The sequence below is a fragment of the Aptenodytes forsteri genome, unplaced genomic scaffold, assembly GCF_000699145.1.
Source record: "Aptenodytes forsteri isolate BGI_AS27 unplaced genomic scaffold, ASM69914v1 Scaffold255, whole genome shotgun sequence".
NCBI classification, from domain to species: Eukaryota; Metazoa; Chordata; class Aves; order Sphenisciformes; family Spheniscidae; genus Aptenodytes; species Aptenodytes forsteri.
Genome location: NW_008794888.1, coordinates 3682041 through 3704976, shown reverse-complemented (window position 1 = coordinate 3704976; position 22936 = coordinate 3682041). Strand labels below are relative to the sequence as shown.

At 44.0% G+C, this 22936-nt stretch overlaps 1 protein-coding gene across 1 annotated transcript in view; it reads left to right on the top strand.

Annotated features, from left to right (window-relative positions):
- Positions 1–22936, top strand: part of LOC103895356 (unconventional myosin-X-like) — an 83656-nt gene that overhangs the window by 15518 nt on the left and 45202 nt on the right. The window contains exons 6-17 of the mRNA XM_009274915.1: positions 2731–2855; positions 4210–4223; positions 4869–4953; positions 6611–6714; positions 8105–8234; positions 9083–9201; positions 12945–13091; positions 13816–13916; positions 16111–16177; positions 16638–16730; positions 20414–20482; positions 21364–21446. Coding sequence (XP_009273190.1) covers positions 2731–2855; positions 4210–4223; positions 4869–4953; positions 6611–6714; positions 8105–8234; positions 9083–9201; positions 12945–13091; positions 13816–13916; positions 16111–16177; positions 16638–16730; positions 20414–20482; positions 21364–21446 — 1137 coding nt within the window. The remainder of the gene's footprint in view (positions 1–2730; positions 2856–4209; positions 4224–4868; positions 4954–6610; positions 6715–8104; positions 8235–9082; positions 9202–12944; positions 13092–13815; positions 13917–16110; positions 16178–16637; positions 16731–20413; positions 20483–21363; positions 21447–22936) is intronic.

Genomic DNA, 22936 nt, shown 5'->3' with positions numbered 1-22936 from the left:
GATCCAGAAAGCTTACGATGGTAGGTAGGTGATTCCTGAGTTTGCAAGATCCCACAGCTGTGAGGTGAAGTGGAGTAAGAGCTTGTGACTCGTTTTGTGTACATCTCTAGTGCTACGTGAGCTATTGCAATGCAAGTGCAAAAGAATTTGATTTGTCACCTTTTCCCTGAAGAAGAGAAGCTGAAGGCCTGGCCCAGAGCCAGAAGCTGCTGCCACTCCTAACGAGTCTACCTCATATGTTTGCAGTTCAGCTTCACTTGCTCTGCCAGTGGCCCTCCTTGGGTTAGCTTATGGCGGATTTTCATCCTTGCACCCCAGCACATACCCAGGAACAATGCTGGATTCTTTCTCCATTTCAGACAGCATTATAAACAAAGTGTTACGTCAGCTTTCATTTGCTTGTGTGTTGTAACATTCATGCTTGGTGTATTTCTCAGAAACCAGGCTCTGAAAACTCCCTTGGCACTGTTGATTTGGTCTGTTTTCCTTCTTGAAAATATCCATCAGTCCATTAAAAATTCTGCTAACTTTCCTCTCGTTTTTTTTTTCTTGCTTGCTTCACTCTGAAGCTCCCTTCTCCACGTTGGGTGACACTGCTGACAGCATAGCCACCTCTCCTGTTATTCATCCCTCTAATCTTCAAATCTTCTTTTTTGTCTTCAGCTATGTGTCTGAATCCTGGAGCTGCATATGTTGCAATATTTCTAAAATCCAGGCTTCGCTTTCTGCTGCCCTGCTGAATCTGGTTCTCATCGTCTTGAGTCCTGCAACACACCCATCCAGCCCACATCCAGCTGAGCAGCCAGCATCACCTTCCTGATGCGCCGCTCCGCCTCGCACAGTTCACTGCTGCATCAAATGCCACGTTGTGATGTGCCCTGCTGGCGTGGGCAGTTTGCTTGGCCCGGGCACCTGCCCTCATTCCTGGCTGTATCAGCTCACCCACCCCTCTGCCTTGCAGCTGCCGCCAGCATCAGACACCCACGTGCCTATTTCCTCCCCCATCCCTGAAAGACTTCCGCACTCATGTGCGTGAGCCCATCGCCAGACTAAACTATAAAGATACTTCCTTGTGCTTTGCTTATCTAATGTAACATGATTTAGAGCCATAAAGATTGGCTGGCTGGTTACTGCACTCTCACTGCAACTGTGAAAGTCATATAACATAACCCTGTCCTCCCTTTTTCTGGTTGTCCCCATTAATTTTTGTTGATTCATGGCGTTGGTGTGCTCAGTGGGATATTCCTGTGCAATGTCCTTATTTACATACTTGTTTCAGAGGCGTGGGTCTTCTCCAGGGCAAGGAACTTACCTCCTGATTTGTGCACACAGACTTCTGTGACTGGGTTTTCTATGGTTGTAATGTATTATAACAGAGCAATTTCATTTCCATGCTTTTGTTTGTTTCAAATGATATTTTCAAGAGATAAATTAGGAAAATACTGCCTGGTTTCCTGAATGTTGTCGAGCCTTTCCCACAACCACAGCTCTCACTTAGCTAGCACTTGCAAGGCCTGAAGCTTTCAACAAACTCCAGCGGTATCTGTAGTTGTGATTATTTGTTGTGTTATAGTTATTAACTTGTGAATAATCCTATACCTGCCCCTGTCTCGAGTGGAACTGCACAGTAGATCGATGGAGATGTTTAAAAAGCCAGTATTTCTCAGGGTAATAACTGTAGCAACTTTTGTTAAAAACTATGTATGTTTTAGAATTAAACATGATTGCCTAATGGCTGTTCTTGTAGCATTTCAGTGATTCCTTGCTTGTCAGGCCTCCAGATTATTTTAGAATTGGCTAAATTGCAAAAATGAATGTTTTAATCCTGGATTCAGCGTGTCGGTTTGAATGGTTTAGGCTTTTCCCTTCTGCTGTTCTGTGGAGCAAGAACCAAGCTGCATTTTAACTATTTTCCATGTTGTATGAACCTTCTGAAGACAGAAAGGTGACCGGGAGACGAAATTCTTCAATTCATCACCCGTCTGAAGTTTTGTGATAGATTTTTTTTTTTTGCAACATTTTTTTTTTCCTGAAGTGGATGATGTGGCTCTCTTAGAATGAAGTTTTCAAATCTATAATGTGTGTATATTCCCTCTGCTCGGAAACCATGTGGTTTGTATCAACCTAAGCAAGATTTAAGTAACAACAAGGGTTTGTGTGATCCCATATCAAATTTCAGTACCAAACAAATCAGTTTAGTACTATGTTTGTCTGTTAGTTTGAAAATGTTTACCTGTAATTTTAAGAGATGGCTTATACTGTCTTCTCTTTCAAACATAGAAATAGAAACAAAGAAGTATGTAGTTTAAAGCTACAGAGAGTTTGCCCTATATGTCTGATGCTTCTGAAAATCCTGAAAAAAATACAAATCCATTTCATGGAATGCTGCTGTGTTAAGCACACAACCTGGCTGGGTCTTGCCACCTTTCGTTTCCTGAAGCCACATTGATGGGGAATGCCCTCGATGGCGTGAATGCCAGCTGCCCATACTGACTGGGGACTGATTTAATTAACTCCAATCCCAAAGGTTTAAAATTTATCTAGCAGTGTGTTAAATTGCTCTTGCCATCCTTCCTTGCCCTTGAGCTCTTCCTGCTTGTCCAGTCCGGTGCTGTAACAAATTAATCTCACACGGCAGTGCACGCTGTGCAAATGGCAAAAGGCTGGGCACACGCTTTGTTTTAATGATATCCCATCACCAATCATATCTTCATTGCTTTGCTTCTGCAGCCCCATTCTGGAGGCCTTTGGAAATGCCAAGACAGTTTATAACAACAACTCCAGCCGCTTTGGCAAGTTCATCCAGCTGCACTTCTCTCAACATGGACACATCCAGGGAGGCCGAGTAACTGATTGTATCCTTTGCTTCAGTGGACCAGAAATGGATGGAGTGAGTGAAGATGAGGAGGAGCTCAGAGTGGGTCAGGAAATCCCTCATCACAGTTTCTCAAAGCCAGTTTATAACTGTGGGCAAATTTGCAACTTAAAGAGGGAAGAAGTGTTTGTTTTGTGGCTCTGCAGCACCTAACTCTAGAAACCTTTTGTCTAGGTACTACCTTAGGTAGGGACATAGTTTGACTTTTCACTTTGGCAATCACAGCACTTGATACTTAATTCCCTAGAATTTGCTACCTAGGAAGATCCCTCATGTTGATTGCATCCTGTTTTTCCCAGAAGATTGTTCCCTTATGTTAGCTCTGCCAATGAATTCATGATTTAGAAAAGTATGACCAAGCTAAGAATCTGCACAATATTTGGATGCAGAGGAGAACAGGAATTTAGAGGGCCAGTTATGACTCCCTGTTTTGGGCTGCCCGTCTCCAGTGGACCTTGGAACTCTCATCATAGAATCATAGAATATCTCAAGTTGGAAGGGACCCATAAGGATCATCGAGTCTAACTCCCTGTTCCTTGCAGGACTACCTAAAACTAAATCATATGACTAAGAGCGTTGTCCAGACGCTCCTTGAACTCTGACAGGCTTGGTGCCATGACTGCTTCCCTGGGGAGCCTGTTCCAGTGACAATAAGGACAGGGAAGACTGGATATAGTTGAATTATGTTGTGCCATGACCACTTTCTTCCCTGTATGCCCATGTACCCCTCTCCCAAAGGCTTTGACATATCTTTTGTCTACATGAGGCAGGTAAAGCTGCCCTGGCTACATTTCTTGATGTTGATGTTCAAAGCTGCTGATGACTGCAAACCACACCAATTTCCACTGGAGTAGCAGCCAGATGAATTTACTACTGTTGTAAATAACAGGCTTGGATTGTTTAGTCTCTGCTCTTTGTGCTGTCGGTAGATTAAAGATAGCGGTCTCTTGCAGAAGCAATGAGAACTGATGCAAGACTTGCTGTGTGCAATGCAGACTTTCAGATTAGAGTGGCCTCTCTAATCTTTCTAGGTGTCCCTAATGTGGCTCATCCTTTGTTAGGTTACCTCAGCATTGTGCAGGTCCTATGCTCTATCTGACCCTGCCCTTTTAAATATCTCTTTGGCACATAATACCTCCTTGGACAAGGAGTAGAGAGGAGGATCCAAGATGATGTTTGGGACCACTCTTTGTCCACTTTCCAAAGCGTCAGTTATTTAATGATTTATTGCTTGTTACAGAGTTCATCCCAATGTGTCTAGAAGATTCTTTGCCAGTCGTTGGGAGATCTGTGCATATGTCATTTGAATGTGTTCTCCTTAACATGCTGCTCAGATTTACTGGAAAAGGTAGGTATCACCTCTACTGGCTGCTGCGTGAGCCCTCTTCCCCCCCTCATAGTATGGTGGGGCAGTGCCAGTTCTCCTACTGGATGATGCTGCCTCCATCACAGCACATAGACATTAGCTCTTTAGGTGTTACTACTGCAACTGTCCCCTCTGAGGAAGAGGATGGTGGAGGAACAATGTTTGTTCTATGTCAGAGCCTGTTCTGTCTTTGATAAACGCTGTGCATTACAGAGAGACTCCAAGAAAAAGCTGTTTACCGAGTGGAAAAGGAGAGAGAACAAGTACCTGGAAACTCAATTCCATAGAGAGGAATATGGGAGTACAACTCCAAATGCAGCATCTCTGCTCTGATGTAGTTTACTTTGGACTCAGGAACTCACTGAGGAGCAGGGCCAGAGCTGACCAGGTTCAGTTGTCCATACGTGCACTCTCTAAGTGAGTTCAGAGAAGTCTGTACGTGCTCAGTTGTACAGCCACACATGACAAGATCTTGATGTAGAGCTTACACGACACCATCACTAAACTGGAAGAAACCCCTCTTGTGCATTGGCCCTGGAGATTTACCTGTATCCTGGTCTTCCCTTTGTCTTTGCAACCAAAAGTGTGATCTCTTTCTACTGGCTATTCCTGTATTCTTTGTTTCAGAACAGAGTGGTACACCAGAACCCCGGAGAGAGGAATTACCACATCTTTTATGCTCTGCTAGCTGGTGTGAGCGGGGAGCAGAAAGGTAATTTAATTTTCTGGGATATGGCTCTGTCCTCTTTCCAGTCCAGCACGTGAAGCAGGTGTAAGTCAACTAGAGCATGGATATTTCAGGTACTTGATATATCATCAACTTCTTCTTGAAGGCCATATGGTGATTTCATGGGAAACAGAAAGGGGAGCTGAGAGAAAGAGGCTGAGGATGACAGAAATGCTGTATGAGAAAAGACACTTCAGGCATTCTGAGCTGGAAGGAAAAGTCTGTGCAAAGTGAAGAGGGGGTATAGAGAGATGAGGTAATGAAACTGGCTAGAGGCAAAGGAAGGGTAAAGAGTCTTGATTCAGATGCTGATGGGAGCTGTTCAAGGAGTTCAAAGTTTGGACTGATAGACATACTTTCACAACAAACCTTCAGTATAGGAGAGAGAAGAGTTAGAAGGACCAGCGATGTAGTGGCAGGACTAGAGTCAAAACATGTCTAGTATCTACAAAGGGTTTATAGCTCTGTACGTGGGGAAGGGAGAGATGGATCTGGAAGAGGGTGTGCAGAGAAGGCAGCAGCTGCAGGCTGTGGAAGAATCCTCTCTGTACTGCAGCACCCCCTTACCAATGTTTGCATACCTGCCCCGGGCACTGCTGAGCACTGATGGTCTTGCTGAAGAGGTCAGATAGGTGGGCAGGAATATGTTACAGTTGCACTCTGGTTTTGAGGGACTGGGGAATTTCTTTATGCCTTTGTTCTGTGTGTGTTAGAATAATCAGTTGGAAGAATTTGGCCTGACACAGGAAGGAAGTAGGGCTTCAGTTCTAGGGAGTTCATGCAGGGATGGCCATGTGGGTCAATTCAGAGATCCATCTAAAGCAAAGGGAAATAGTGGGGACCATGGTTATCAGCAAGTATTTAGGGAAAGCATACAAAACAGATTATTTTCTTCAGCAGATCTCTGCTATTCTTCCCCATCTCCCTTTCCAAGCTGGTGTCCCAGGCTGCTTCACTTCCCCCATGTGTAATGTGTTTCTGTGTCTTGATCATCCTTGTCTCCTTTTTCCATAGATCTTTCAGTTCTCCTCTATCCTTTTTGAAATGGGGGATCAAACCTGCAGATAGTATTTAAGATGTGGTTGTGCTACAGACATGTACAGAGACCTAATTCTGGTTTTATGTTTAGTTCTGTGTTCCTTCTAAAACTGAAGGAACTGAACTGGTTTTGACTGCTGCTCAGCACTGATGTCTTCAGAAATCTTACTGTGACTCTCTGAACTCTGTCTCAATTGGTGATACCTAATTTAGAGGTCATTACTTTATGTGTATAGTTAAGACTGTTTTTCTGTACACTTTGAGACTGAATTTAATCTTCTGGGTTTTTTCTGTTGGTTTTTTTTCTGAGTCAATTCAGTATTGAAATATTATTCTGCCACTCTGAAGCTTGGGATTTGACTGTTCTAAATCATTTTGCATACCATCTGCGAGCTTTGTTACCGCACACCCTTGTTACACTTCCCCTTCCCCTTCCCCAGTGCATTCACTGTCTAGGTGTGCCTTTTGAGGGATATGGAATCTGTTCAGATGAACTCTCCCTGTGGTAAACATACACACTGTTTTGGGGGACTAAGAATGAAAAGGCTGATTGCTAAATAAATTGTTGTCTTTCTCCTCCCTGCCTCTTTTTCCTCTGTTGCAGAGAGCCTCTCCCTCTCTGAACCAGAGACTTACCACTACTTGAACCAGTCTGGTTGTGTGACTGATGAGAACCTGAATGACGTAGAGATGTTCAGTAAGGTCATGGTGAGTCCTGTCCTAACTCCTCCTGAAATTCTGGGCACAATCTCATGGGCTAAATGTGCTGCAGGGTCTAGATCTCACAGGCAGAATTTATTTGCCCTAAGCAAAAATTTGGTGTTCAACGAGTCTGAAACTCAGCTCTACCTATTTATGGTAAAAACAAGGCTTGAAGAGTGTTTTTAGTGTACAGAAATGGGGGAATTTGGGAAACAGTCAAGGATGAATAATAATTCAGAATGATGGAGACTTTGGGGAGCATGAACCCCACCCCCCAGCCCATAAGGGTTCCTGGGAGCCCTCTAGATGGCCTGATGCAGGAGACCTCACACTGACCATTAGATGGGGAACAGTTTGGTCTGAAGGTAGCGTTCTCCAGAAATGTTCTGGTAAAGTTGTATCACCTGAGCAAATGGCATATTCTGAAATACCATGCAGATTTCAATGGACATCTGTAACTTTACCAGAGGTTATGGGTTTAGCAGGATGGATATGCAATTCATGTTTTGTTTGATAAGTGGTTATCAGCCTGAGGGCTTTAATAATGTAGGTGAAACCAGACAGGCAAGGTGAGAGGAGTCAGCTTAGGATTTCAGTAGCTCCTGCTTAAGCGTGATTTAAGAGAAGGAAATGTCTCCTGTACAGCAGAGGTTTCAATGGTGACATGGCTTTTATACTTCAGCTGAGGAGAGGCCTGGAGGAAAGAAGGGAACTAGAACCCTGGAGTGCTCCACTGGCAGGGTGAATGCATGAAAACTAGGTCCTACCTCCCAAAGTCAATTTATGCCCCAAGAACCCTGGCTCACATGCATGTACTAAGACAGAGGGAACGTGCCATACTTCCCCATTATCTGGTAACCTGTTTCTAACCTTCTAGCAGTTAATGCTGAAAGCCTGGATTTAAACATTGCTACATAAATCTTTACTTCTCTAAGCTAGACTAAATTAAGGGGGTTATATGGATCAGAGTAAATTAAGTAAATTATATGGATCTGTCCTTCAGGGAAGGCAATAAGGCAGTATATGGAAGCAGTCCAGTGACATCTGTAACCTGTATTGCCAGTGTTCAGGGAAGGATTTCCTCACACAGGCACAGACAAACACATTCTTCCTGTGACAGACAGGCAACGGCAGCAGCAAAGTCCAACTTGAGGATAGGGCAAATGCCCACCTGGCTTAGATGGGGATAGGGTAAATGAAGGAGAGAATGGGAGACAGTGAAGATCATTGACAGATGTATAGCTGAGAGAGGGGCTGTGCCATCCCCAGTTTCACTTTGATTCATGATGACTATAATTCTGAGTTTTACGTCTTATATGGGCTGGGCGTGAGTGTGGTGGTTGCATTGTACTGTGGCTGTACGTACAGCCAACGTTAGCTGTATGGTTTTGCATAGACTGCCATGAAGGTGGTGGACTTCAGCACTGAAGAAATCAGAGACATCTTCAAGCTTCTTTCTGGCACACTTCATCTGGGAAACATTGAATTCATGACAGCTGGCGGGGCCCAGGTTACAACGAAAGCAGGTAAGTGGGACCCTAGCAACTTGGTAGACCATGCAAAGCCCCCTAAGGCCCCCAACAAAGCTCACTCCATCGTCCTTTCTCCCTCTGCTGTGCTGGTCTGCAGTGCCTTTGCCAGCAGATTCCCTGCAGTTTAACTCTGCAAAAGCATTGCCACAGGATGCATGGCTCACCGGTATGATTTAGTTGGGCTGTGGCCCTGTGATCCGTTTGTTCTCCTGGATACTCTCAGACTGAGTCCACAGTCTCACAGTTTCTCTCTTGCATTGAAGGAGCAGGAAGAAATAGGAACAGGGAGGAGTTTGAGATAAAAGTAGTCTGTTACAGACTTCCCCATATCTTCCTTTGAAGCATCTGCTAGCGTGCGCTCTGTTACAGTTATCCAATCTGAGCTGGTCTGGTAAAGTGAATCCCTAAACAGACAGAAGCAATAAATATATACAAGTGCTTCAAGTCTTAAGTTAGTTACCTCTCTTCTTGACATCCAAGTTTAGCGATCCCACGCTCAGACTGCACTATTATGCCTTTAGGAAAACATATCTTCTCATTCAATAAATATTTTGCTGGTGCTGAGTGCTTTGCTCTTCCTGTTGTCAGCAGAAAGGCTGACATATGAGTGTCTGACTGTGGCCCGTAACGGCTGCTGACCCTGCCTTAGACTGGATATGTGAGCTTACAGCTTTTGGTATGCCAAAGAGAATTAAGAAAAGGGGAGCACATTTTGTGCTGGGGCTTAGTCACTTGCGTTGTAGGAGTCCCTGGGATTTCCTCACCGAGCTGCAGAATATGGATCCCCTATGAGTGATGGGGATCCACGCAGGAGAAAAAAGTATGTCCTCCTTTGTTACTAGTGCTGAACATTGCCAGTGACCTCCTGGGCTTAGACGCCTTCCAGCTTTCCGAAGTACTGACGCAGAGGTCCATGATTCTGCGTGGGGAAGAGATCAGCTCCCCTCTCACTGTGGAGCAGGTAAGTGTCCTAGTGTATGCTACTGCTTCTGCCACTTCTGCATTTCCAAGCCCTCTGTATCCCTCTTGTATCATCCATTCAAGTTCAGGGTTTCCTCTTACACCCCCTAAGTGCTCAGCTGTGTCCAAGTATTTTGCCCTTATTGCTAGTTCAGGTCCCAGTGTTGACCCTGCTTTTTAGGCTTTACAGGGGAGTTCACTTGCAAATGGCAATGCACAATACTGGCTTTAAGTCACCTTCACTCATCAGGAATTGGTCATGCTAGTGTCACGCAGAAGGTCCATCAGATGCTTTGTGGTAATTGCATATGTGCATGCTTTTACCTTGCAGAACTCCCAGGTTACACTGCATTTACTGGAAGATAAAAGCTTGCACACAGTTACCATGAAACATCTGGCAGATGGTAGGTTGTTACCCCACAGTAGCTTCTTGTGTATCCATACAACAGCAAAGGAGGACCAAATAAACTGATACGTAGTTCTCATCTTCTGAACCTGTACTGCATGCTGGAGCCAGTCCTGCTTATCTATTACATTTCTCTGTGGTTCATTACAGTGTTGTGCCTACTAACTTTAACTTGTGGTGTTGTTGATCACTTGAGGGCACTCTTGGTGTTTTAGGTCCATGCACAAATAACTGTAGAAAATCTTCTGTCATTAATAAATGCAAGACACTGGGAAACAAGGAATAATATTGCTAGGATGGAATAAGCATCGTGTTACAGCAAAATGAACATCTGTAATGGAAATCTTGTGCTGGCACAGACTGCAGAGGGTTATCAATCCAACCCCTACACTGGCAGAGAAACCAGAGTTACTAGGCTGTCTCTGACGGATGTCTGTCTAACTTTCCTTCACATTTCCCATGGAAGGAATTTCACAGCCTCTTTAAGTATCCTGCTCTAGCTGCAGTGGAGTCTGGAGCTGAAAAGATTTTCCTCCTATTTAGATTACCTTTGACATCCCAGCTGTCCACCTTATAAGCTTCCGCTTCTGTGAAGTTTTTCACATGGTGTTCTCTTTCTAAGCTAAACGATCCAGTTCCTTCAAAGTTTCCTTACAAGTAATTTTCTAAACCTCTTCTTCTTCTTCTGTCTCTGTTTTCCCACATCTTTCAAGAAGTGGAGTGCCTATAACTGGACACCGTATTCAAGCTGAAGTCTCAGCAGTGCTCATTTCAGCAGAGTAGTTGCTTCTTGCTGTGAACACACCTGCTAATATATCAGAAACTAAGCTTTGCCTTTAAGAAATGGTATCTTTTTTCACAGTCTGTGACCTTTCTTTGCAATAAAATTGTGTGACATTTATTTTTCAGCCTATAGTCTGTAGTAGATATCCTCAGTATCCAGTACCACAGTTCCTCTTCTCAGCTGTCTGTCCTAAATAAGCTACACCTTTCTATATCAGTGCACAAGGATGGATAACAATGCCAGAGACACTCCATGCAGTCCAGAGCAACAGTGCACAGTTGTAGGATTTACAAGAGTCTCCCTGAACAGAGCTTTCCCTGATAGTATAGCTATTCCTGACATTTGTGCATGTTGGACCCTACACTTACTGCTTGCAGCCCAGTGAAGTACGAAGATTGCAAAAAAATTGTTATAGCAAGTAGATGCTACTACTTAGCCGTCTTTACTAGGTGAACCTGTTCCACTCAACACTGGGCCCATAAAGACTTCCCGCTTAAATCCTCATGTACTGTGCCTACCTATTCCCACTTGTTGCTGCAGGAACGCATTGATAGAGCTGCCAGGGATTTCTCATTGTGTAACGGGCTCGTTGCCCATCTGAGCTTTGACATTTCAGTGGGCTGAATGGATGAACTGGCCTGAAGGCGGGCAAAGCTGGGAGGATGAAAGGAGCCTTTGAGAATCTCATTTGAGCCGTATTGTGGGGAAAGCAGCTTTGCTTACAGCTGGATGGGGAGGTCCTGTTCCTGGAAAATGAGTCTACCTTACTGTGTAGCCAGAGACACTCCAGAGGCATGGCCTTGAGGGCATTCTCAGTCCTGACTGAGATCTGATAGAGAGAAGAAACACCCAGAAAAGGCGTGTGTGCCCATGCTTTGGAATGTTCTGTTCTGTGGATAAGGGAGGTTGCTGTGTGTCGTAGGCCTTTGGCTGCTGGAGAAGAGATACTATCCAGGAAGAGAAAGGAGGAGAAAAACAGTGAGATTGGGTGAAAAGGAAGATCTTGCAGGCTGGGCCTCAGGAGCTTGCTGAGAGGGGCTGGGAAGATTCAGAGGCAGTTGGCCTGTGCCATTAACAAAGCAGAACAGGAGAGGTCACGTTATTCAGGCTTGCAAAACTGAAGAGGATGAGGGTGCATTTAGAAGATCTCTGTCATTGCTGGTCAGGTCTACTGAAGGAATTACCCTGGTGTCACAGGTGAGAGAGTAAATGACCTGTAATTGATCTAGATACTGTGGTTTATTTATGAAATGACAAGATTATAGTTTTTACCCTACTTGATTATTTCACACACTTGCTCACTCACCCCTCAGCATTACGTTCATTAGATGTCAACTTCTTTTCCCAGTAGGAAGACTGCTGCTTGTCCAGGAGGGTCAGGTAGAAAGCTTTGTTGGTTCATGTTGTGTAGCTCCTTGCAGTTACCAGTCTCAGGAGCTACCAGCCAAGGTCCTTGGGCATACCCTGACATTTGTCTCCACGTGTCTCTAATCTCCAGGATCTTTCCCCACTTCCAGCATCTTTCTTCCAGTTAAGATTTTTGCTGCCTTCTTTCCTGGCCCCTTTTTCTACTCTCTGGGATCATGTCTTCTTTATGGGAACCCTTATTTTGGGTCTCCTCTTCTTTCCAGAACCCTAAGCTCTGGTTTCCCAGTCTAAATAGTATTATGTGCAGAAGGACAGCATGCGATCAGCCTCTTAATTAGTGGTTCTGTCTCATGTCTCTTTATTAATTGGAGGATTTGGGGCGTGCCACTTTTGTTTAGTCCAAATGTTATCAAAACTTACAACCAGCCCATTCCTGTTACAGCTATCAAGTAGCAGGCTTTTGCTTGAGATTTCAAAAGTTCAATTTTGGACATTCATCCACACACTTACATGCACCCAATTATCTACTGCCTGTTAGTGATCACAATTTAAGTTATTTTTTCCACCTCTGACACTTAGCTATGATTGCTGCATGGGATGTTGGGTCAGCTCCAGAAAGGTCTCTCAACCCATGCTCTTCTGGGGCATGTGTCCTGGCTGTTGGCTGGCCTACCCTGGCTTCTAGTAAGATAATGCTGTTTGCAGGAATGTTTTGGAGAGGGAATTTTTGAGGCTAACTTGGTGATAGAATATTAAATCCTGCCCTAGCAGTTTTTGAAAAACTGAGTGGACACCCGTTTGACAGCTCTACTAGGAGTACTGAACCGAGATACCTTGCCTGTCACTGCAAATGTTGGCTCAGGTGATACAAATGACTGCTGTGGGTTTAGTCATGAGGTATTTTGCCACCTTCCCTGCCCCAGCACTTGTTCCGAAAGATGTCAGTGATTTTGCTACTTCTTCAGCCTCTCAAGTTCAGTTACCCAAAGGTCATTTATGGTACATCTGTGTGTGGCTGGGCTTTTTGCAAACTTGAATGTTGACTGTACATGTAAATACTGCACCGTGCACAACCAGTACAGAGGCTGAGACATCTAAAGAGGAGTGGAGGAATCTGAAGTCCCATAGAGATTTGTGGTGCCTTCTCTTCTCCCTGTGACTCATTTTTTTCTCTCTGCATTTACAGGCAGCTGACTCCAGGGACTCCCTCTCTATGGCGCTGTATTCCCAGTGTTTTTCATGGCTCATTAGCAAGATTAATACGAAGATCAAAGGCAAGGAAAACTTTAAGTCTGTGGGCATCCTGGATATCTTTGGCTTCGAGAACTTTCAGGTCAGGATTTTGTCTTTGCAGGGTGGGTTGGTTTTGGAGATGTCAGTACAAATGGGAAGGAATTTTGGTAGGTTTGTATCCTGTTTAGGTTAGCATAGGGCATTCTGGGATTTCTCCACTGCCACTTCCCTCTGGGAGCAGCAAGATATATTTAGCTGCCCATTTCTGCCACCTATATTAATGTAGGCTGGTGTTCAAGGTCTGGTTTGTGACACAGACCCTAAGCAGATGTGCTGTGATAGGTAATATTGAAATTTTGACTTGTATACAAATTAAATGTCCAACTCCTACGTGCACGTTGTTTGTTTACATCTGTTTTGTCTCGTGTTGAGAATCTTTTGTGTAATGCTTCTGATTGCAACTGATGAGGGATGTATGTTGAGCAGCCATATAGCGACTGCTCAGATATTTCACAGAAGAGAAAGCCCAGTGACCTAACACTTAGGGAATTATATTTCTTTCTTCCTAAGAAGAAGAGAAATTTGATTGTCTTTAGCATCCTTTACTACCATTTAGGCCTCCTGAATTAACCTTGCATGAGCTACAAAAGCTGTTCTCCTAGTGGACCTCCCCATACTCTCCTCCTCATGTCCATCTGAAGCTCCTTGCCTCTATGCGCTCTGGCTTTATTCCAGGCCTGGCACCTTCCCCATCGCTGTTACAGATTCTTTTAGAGCCCAGGGACAAGAATGTTAAGTTTTATAATCTTTGTTTCTTCTTACAGGTGAATCGTTTTGAGCAGTTTAACATTAACTATGCAAATGAGAAACTCCAGGAATATTTCAACAAACACATCTTCTCCTTGGAGCAGCTGGAGTACAACAGGTGACAAATGGAGGGAGTGGCCCCCCATTGCTTTCATGGGTGGTAGAATGCAGGACATCATTCCTCCTTTGTGGTCGCCAGTCCGTACTGCTAAGGCAGGAGAGGCAGCTGGGCCTTAGTGCAACCCTGACTGTGGATGTGTGTCTGTAAGCGCTGTCCATGTGCTTTGCCAGCATAGGTCACTTGTCTCCAAACAAAAGATTCCCTTCTATCTCTCAGCTGAATTGGAAGATCTTGGGCTTTAACCCATTAGAACACATGGTCACTGTCCTTATTACTGACTTCAGCAATGATTTACCTAAGGTAGTGGTGTTGTTATGCGGGTGGAATCTTGGTGTGCAAAAAGTAAAGTCCCTAAAGATAGATGGATAGATACCCGACAGCTCTTTCTGTCCTAGAGATTCCTTTGCTGTGAAAAGGGCTCTTTTCCTCAGCAAGGAGATTTAAATCAGGCTGTTTCCTGAGCTTAAAGAGCATGGAGCCTTCTGCACAGCTGTTTCTCTTCTGTGGGCTTCATATTGGATTGTATTTTGTGAAGTACCTGGGATGTTCTAGAGTATTTCTGCTTCTAGAGAAGGCTGCTAGACAAATAATTCAGTTCTTGCTCTGAAACAGAAGCCTTTATGTTTGTGAATGAAGCAATTGAATAGGGTCAGTGAGGGCAAATGAGAGCAGCCTTGTAAAAGGAGGCTGTTGAATAGGCAATTCATGAAATTCTAAAGATTACAAAACTGCAAGGCTATTTATGCACTCACTCGCTTCTCAGGCCAATCCCACCATTGCAGGAAGCTTGTGTTAAGAATGGTATCATCGTGACAAAAGATTTTTTCCTGATGATTACATAGGAGTTTAAGTTCTGTGGCTGAACTCTGGAAAGAACAAGAGAATTTTATTATTGACTACTCATCAAGTTATTCTAGGGTGATGTTATTAAAGCTCGTCTTTCACAGTATCAGCTCTGCTTCCTCAGGTTTAGTAAGTAGCTCCAAGTATTTCATCATTCGATTAGACAAGGGGTCTATGGCACTAGGGACAACTTGATTCATTTGTGATTTGATTTGTTTCAGAAAACTGCTCCCTTCAATTCTGGAAGGTCTTCTCGCTCGTAGAAGGAATCCAAGAGGTCTTTTTGTAAAAATATATGGCCTGTCTGACACCCATTGTTGCAAAAATCTGAAACGCTGTGAACTGATATTTTTTTGTCATTAAGTGGATAAGATATTCTGTTTCCTGTGGGGGATAGATAGTTCTTTCCATTCTTCAGAAATTATTCCGGTTTGCTGCTTCCAACTGTTGCACACAGGTTTCTGAATGCTTTGAACCTGAAAGTATGAAGCCTAGGCTGAAGGGTTTGTAGACAACAGCTTCACTATCTTCAAAATGTTAGCCTTCACCTGAAAGGTGTCTGTATCAGAATGTCAGTAAGTAGCTTCACACATAACCTGCAGTCTTCCTTGGATTCCTGAGCAAGAGTTATTCCCAGGCTTCTCTGAATTCTGAAAACAGAAATGGCCTGTATTATGGGAGTATAAGAAGGTGGTAAGAGGCGGGGAAAACATATTCAGCACAGATTTACAGAATTTCATGAATGATTTTCAAAGCACACTTATCGCACTGCTGTACCTACATAGCTCCCATTCTGAAAGATGCAGGGCCACCCTGTAGGTCCCCTGCATGTCAGGCCAAAGCTTATCTGTGTCACCCTCTTCAAAACTCTCCCTGAAAAGTTGCTCCTGTCTCTTCTTCTGGTGGACCGATGAATTGTGGTTCAGTCTTCTGGCAGACGTGCTTCAGGCCTGCTTTCCAGATTGGTGGGTCAGCAGTTGACTCTTGAAGCTGTGTAGCAAACTGTCCATCATCACCACCACTTGGGCTGATGCTCATCACTCCTGAAAGAGCAACTGAGAACAACTACAATTTCTTAGTGCTTGGTGTGGAATTTGCTCAATGACTACAAGATAAGCATCAGTCTAAATCACCGGGATGGATAAGAAAGGCTGTGTCCTACTTCCATCTCCTTGTGTTAGCAGTGCATAGTGTGTCCTATTCTTTTTCCTCAGCCATGGCAAAGCCTAATTCCTGCAAATTGTCTTGAGTCTCGGGACAGCTGTCGTGCTCAGCTGCTTCTGTTCTGCACCTCAGGGCATTGGATCTTGCATTTCACATCTTTGTTCTGTTTGTTCTTGACTGTCAGGGAAGGGATAAACTGGGAAGCCATTGACTGGATGGATAATGCAGAGTGCCTGGACCTTATCGAGAAGGTGAGCAGTTATCTGTGACACTTTCCAGGGATCACAGCGGGGGCTGGTGATTGTCTGGAGACCTTCCCTGGGGTTTCTTGGTTTTAAAAACAAGTAGTTGCTTAGAATCTCTTCCCATTGTGACCTGGCAAAAGTATGAGCTGTTCTAGCCATAGTCCCAGCTCAAGAAAGCAGATCTCTGCTCATTGTTGAGAGTAAGCTTAGGGAGGGTTGTCAGAGTTTTAGACAGGGAGCAGCGTTTAAGTAAAACCTTAATGTGAATTTTTTATAAATAATCTCCACTTATGTTGTGCTTGCTGAATGTATTGACAGGCCAGAATTCTGCTTTCAGTTCGAGCTTTGCTGGATTTAACTCAGGGGTTATTGCTCAATGTGCTGTCCAGATCTCCAGTTCTTGGCTTGGTGCTGTGTAGTTAGAGCTTTTGCTGACTGTAAAAGCCTGTCTGTTGTTTGGCTGTAGAAACTGGGTCTACTGGCTTTGGTGAATGAAGAGAGTCGGTTCCCCAAAGGCACAGACAACACCCTTCTGGAAAAACTTCACAGCCAGCATATGGTAAGTAAGAAAATAACCCGACAGGCAAATAATCAGTATGTTAGCCCCATCAGCATTTCAAAAACGAAAGTGAAGGTTTTGTTGATGTAAAAAATGTGCTTTGTGCAGGAAATCTAAAATGCCTTAGGCCCAAACCTGCGTGTGTTTAATAAGGCTGCACTGAACAAAAGTAGTATGTGAAGAAACCTGCAAATGGTCTCTTGCACACATAGAGAGAGGGAGCGTGCCTTCCACAGGCTATGGGTAGAGGAGATTTGAATTTGTAGCATGGGATGGAGGTCAGGTTCTGCTGGTCTGTGACGGGACACGAGGCAGCACCCCAGGCACAGGATGCGGCTGCACAGTGTGCTTGGGTTTCTCCTGCCAGCTGACTCACAGGAGTCTGCTCCACAGCACATCAAATCTCTGTCTCCTGGGGCTGGGGATGGCTTTTGTTTCATGACTTTTAATGAAAGTTCTCTTATTGTTCCTAATTAATTAAATTCTTTCCTCCTCTTGTATTCTGCACACAGCAGTAGAAGGGCTTTTTCATGCAGGTCAGAAAGTTATCCTGGGGACACAGAAACCACAGTGAGATTGCTGTAGCAATCTCTTACCCTGTCTCTAGTACAGCCAACACTGTTCTTCTTAATAGCAAATAGACTGAAAACAAAACATATTAAACCTTATAGCATGCACTTAGGGAATAATTTACTACTTTAGTAAGAACATTGTCAGCTTATATGTTTCCTAGGCCTCTAATTCAGGCTTCATCCAAGCCTGAAAACATACAAATTTGTATCCTTTATCAGACAATTTTTTTTTAATTGGCATAGATGCAGATATCCTCATTTTTCATATTTGCATCTAACTCTGCTAGCAATACTCATGACTACAAATTGGACACAATAGCAATGACTTCTGGTTGGCTATTTACGCATAGTTTTGTGGAAATATTTCCTTTCTTTAGGCTTAAATTGATGCCTTCAATTTAGTCCGCTGTGGCTTTCCCTTGTATTAGAGGTCAAGGTATATGAGAATGCCTGATTTACCTTTTTTATAATTGTTGGTATTTTGTTAACTTTTAATATAGAACTTATGAATATTTTTAATACACCACTTCTTTTGAATTTTCTTTCTGAACTGCCCCAACCTCTTCAGTTTGTCTCCAAATGGAGAAATTTCAAAGCTCCTCCTTCTTTCTGCTGTTTGTCTCTGAACTCCTCTACATCTTTTCTCTATTCTTTTCTGAGATAAATAATCAGACCAGAATGCAGTTCCCTTGGTAAGAAAGTACCTGTGGTTTATTGTACAGCAGCATGAGACTGTTAGTATTATTTTGCATTCCTTTATACCCCACAACATTTTGGTTGCTATTTTTGTTGATTTCTGTGCATTGAGTAGCCTTTTGATTAAGCTGTTCATAGTGTCACCTCTGTCTGCTTTGAGGGGATAGCAGTTAATGTGGAACCCTAGGGAGCTTACAAGAGATGGAAGAGTCTGAGGAGTTGGAGTGCAGGGAGGAATAATGAAGTAGATAGTGCTCTAGGGTTTGCATTTTTTAAAGGTGAAAGTGTTTTTTGTATCAGTTAAAGTCTCTAGTGCTGGCCAGAAGAGCACTGGAAGGCATCCAGCCAGCATAGCTGGAAAGCCCGAAGGACCTTGTAAGAGAACTAGCCCTCTTCTCTGTGTTTTCTGTGGATTGCAATAGGCTTAAGGAGGAAAAGCATAGAGCTGGGATTTAAGAGAATATGACCTCTGATACAACTGGTGAGAGGAGCAAATGGGAGCAATGGGAGAAGGAACCAGAAGTGTTGGAGGCACGGGTGAAATGTATGGGCTTTGTAGAGAGGGAGAGGAGAGGAGGGTGCCAATCCACATGAGAGAGTCAGTAACAGTCATGTTTGGAGTGGAAGAGAGGGAAGTTTGTGGCTGGAAAAAGATGACTGGATTGGGGAAAGGGAAGAGCAAAGAAATGGGGTCAATTTGAAAAGGAAAAAAGGCAATGAAAAAGTTTTCAATAGCACTAACAAATTGTCAGGGTCAGAAGCCATCCACCCAATACTGCTAAGAGAACTTGAAGATGAAAGAGCTGAATTACTAACAGTATTGTGCAACATCTTACTTAAAATTTTCTTAGTACTTGTATCTGAGAAGGTGGGAAATTATTTTAATTTTTAGAAAGTATTCTAGGAAATTATAGGCCTGTAATCCTTATCTCACTATTGGGCAAATTCACAGAATGTAAATGGTCAGTTACCTCAATGGAGTGAGGCCTGTAAGACTGTCCCATACAAGCACTGAGATGGCAGTTTTTTGATGATTCATGGGGCAAGGCTGGACTGTGAGGGGCCTTATGAGACAGATTGGGTTGTAAAATGAAAAGCAGTGTAGGTAAATGTAAAATGGTGTGTCTGAAGGAAAACAGTCCCAGTTTCACATTTGAAATGATGGGCCCTGAGCTGATCGCTGCTCTTCAGGAGCAAGACCCAGACAGATGCTGTGATGGATAGTTCCATGGAAACATCAGCACAGTGCTCAGTAGTAATAAAAAACCCAGATCAAGTATTAGAAATTCCTAGGAAAGAAACAGAATAAAAGCAGAAAACATTGTTATGGCACTGTATAATCCATGGATCACCTGCACTTTGAACAGTGTACAGTACTGGGCCCCTCAACTCAAGAAGGGGTTATATCAGATCTGATAAACAACAGGTCTGGGACAGCTTCAGTGTTATGGAAAACTATGTTGAAGGGACCCTGCAGTGTGGAGAAAAGATGACTTAGGGGGGATGTGGTGGGTTTAAAGGTCACACATGGCTCAGAGAAGACAAATGGCACTAAAGGGAGCCAGGCTTAAAACCAACCAGCTGTAGTTCCCTGTGCAGTTGGTTGAGAGCTCCCTGCGAAAGGACACTCTGGATGCAGGAAGTCTGCATGGGTTCAGGTGTGGAATGGGCAAGTATTTCAAAGAGAAATCCACTTGGGGTTACTAGTTAGGCAGGCCTCATGAAAATAATTGGAGTTTGAGAGAGTATTAGGATGAAAGTATCATTTGCTTGCCTTATCCTTACTGTACCCTATATAGCCACTGCTGGAGGCAGAATACTCAGCTGCCTGGACTATTGGTCTCAAGCAGCACGCTTGTTCTTACATAGTTAACGGTTTTCATAGAACAAAGAAAGGAGGGGGAAAATCAGAGAGTAGAACAGCTAGTAAGAGAAAGAAAAAATGAATATTGAAAAAAGGGGAAGAGAGGTGCAAAGAAAGATGAAATATAGAGGAAGACAGGAGATTGGTATGATATTTTCTTTGACAAAGAAAAGATGTGTAGGTGTTCTGCAAAGCTGCCATCTTCCCTGCATCCTGATCCCATGTCCTGCACCACAGGGTTTGTGTGGAGCCCAGTCTCCTCAGGTGTCAGACACGCAAGAATTAACATTTCATCCATGGCATGCCTGCCCAACCTTGATTCTGCAAGCCCTTGCTCACATGAGGAATGCCTTGAAGGGCTGGATTTTTCCATCTTACTGGAATAACATATTTGTAATGTAACTGCAGATAGCTGCAGCAGATGTGGTCGGGCTCTGAAACAGCTAAGGTCCTTGCCCATCCCAGTGTTGTCATAGTCATGGCAGAGTTCCTGACTGAGCCTATTTATTCTTACACCGGCATTATAAGACAACTTTTTTCTTTCATTTCAGAGCAACCACTACTACGTGAAGCCTCGGGTAACAGACCATCAGTTTGGCATAAGACATTATGCTGGGGAGGTAGGTGTTCATGGTGTATCTGTGAGATGCTTGGTGTATCTTGGGCTTGAGGTCCTGGATTTTAGATTGCAAAAATCAAGAATATCTCTGAGAGCTGTGTGTTTCCGCACAGTTAGTGCCCCATACCAGAGCACAGGGAGTGTGATGGGCTTACAATAGCATGTCATTCTCCAGTACTATATTCTGCAGCTTGGACGTTTATTTCAGTTTCTCAGGTAACTTTTGGTTTGGGGGATAAACTCCTCTTTACTTCTGTTATTCATGTTGTCTTTTCTTGGACATTCACAAACAAACAAAACCCGAAGTAAAAGTCGCAAGGAAAATTTTACTTTTGGGGAGGAGGAGAAAAGGCTAAATACCTATTGCAAAAAGGAAAAGGTCTCCAAGCCTTCAAGGTTAAATGCTGCTCTTTGTTGTGGAGAGATATGGAGCAGATGGAGGTGTGTCAAGGGAGGGCACCTGCACACTAAAGAAGGGCTAACCTCCTCCTAGAATCATATCTATCTGCTGAGCACTAGTGGTTGGGAGGTCAGGGCACTGGGTGGCATAGTTAGTATTTCCTGAAGCAAATGGAGTACCTCACACCTTGCAGAGGATTTCCCCACACACACACCCCAGGCAAATCTCTGCAGCTGTTTCACTTCACTCCTGTTTTTGAGGGGTTTTTGTGTTTTGTTTTTTTTTTAATTGATGGCTAAAAGCCACTTTCTTGCCAGTAACTGCAGAGCTCTGGAGCTCTTTGACCCCAAAAATTCAGATCTTGGCACGTGCCTGCAGCGTTACTGTGTAGCTCTGCTGGAGGTCTTGTATATTGGCATGTTAATGTAGAAATGCTTAATGATTTGTACGGCATTGTTCTAGTGGCTCTGTCTGCGTTGCAGGTGCTATATGATGTGAGAGGTTTTCTGGAGAAGAACAGAGATACCTTTCGAGATGACATTTTAAACATGCTGAAAGACAGCAGGTATGCCCCCCTTATGCTTGTGAGGAGGCCACATCTGTTGGGCTGGACTAAGCCACATTCATGTAATAACCAGACCAAGGAAAGCAGTTGCTTTTGTCTGAGCATCAGGCATCATTCTTTATCATTCTTCTCTTTGTGCTTAAGTGTCCTGGCAAAAGAAAGGAGAGCTGGAGAAGTCAGATGAGGCACAGATTTAATCAGTGCTCCTGTTGTCCCAGTTTTGAAAAGACCTATAAAAGCGTGACAGAAATCCCTCCAGGCAATGCTAGTTTTCTCCCTCCTCTCTTCTCCCTTTCCTCTTCTTCCTCTTACCTCCCTGTCCTAACAATGGCAAATTTGCCCCTGAACGAGTCAAGGCTCTTTGCCATGCTGTCAAATGCCAGCCTTTGTACAGAGGCTGCTTGTTTTCCAGCCTGCTTGTTAGTGGAGAGCTCCCATCCTTATCCTGAGCCAGACTGAGCCCTTGCTGTGGGACCGGGCATGGCCCCTAATATATCCCAGTGCTGCAACATGACCCTAGAGAAATGAGCTGTCTTTGACCTTGAGCAAGGTCTGAAAGACAGAGGTGGGGCCTAGTAGAAGGAGAGAAGCATTTAATAACATGGCGGACCCTAGAAGTTTTTGAGTAGCAACTCTACCAGATGCCTCTTACCACAGTCTATGTATTGCCTTTGGGCTCCAGCCTGATGAGACTGTTTCAGAATTGCATCTTCTCTCAACCCTGCTGCAGAGTTTGCACTGTGAGCAGCCTTGAAACAACCTGAGGGAGCTGAGAGTATGAGCTGCTCGTAGCTGCCTTACTTTGACACTGGCATCTGGGGAACATTTTACACAGGGCTTGAAGCCAGAATTGTGGTCATCATTGTCCGGCATAATAGAAGGACTCAGGGTTTTTCAACAAGCCAGAAAGGGAAATTCTGCTAGAAGCAGTCATAAAATAAACTGGCACAAGCAGTGCTGGAGAACTTTGTGCAACTTCCTAAGAACCAGGACCACTGTCTAAGGAGTGGCAAAATGGTGGAAGATTTACTAGAGCTGACCTACACTGAGGGTAGCTCTAGAAGTCCTCTGGCCACAGAAGGGCTGTCGTTGCAATTGCATGAGCATGTCATGGGTGCTAGCCATGAGAGCTAGGTTGGGAGGGGCATGACAGCACACAGTCTAGCTGGAGTACCTTCAAGGTAGTTTTGCCTGAGGGGAGGTGTCCTAGCCAGAATGGAGATCTTCCTTTGTGTAATATCCTGCTTGACAGTGTGAGATGGGGTTTCTGGCTTTGCAGCCGAGTGTGGCATTCAGGGCAGCCCACGGAGTCTGGGCAGCCGCATTGAAAGTATTAATTTCCTCACTGAAATGCTCAGCTGAACTGCCTCATGCAGCCACTCTGTGGCACAGCAGGAATAAAAATGAGGTGTTTCACACTGGGACAGGGCAGTAGCTGAGAAAGAGAGCCATCTTCTCACAGGTGGTGCGTATCTTGCATCATCTTTAAG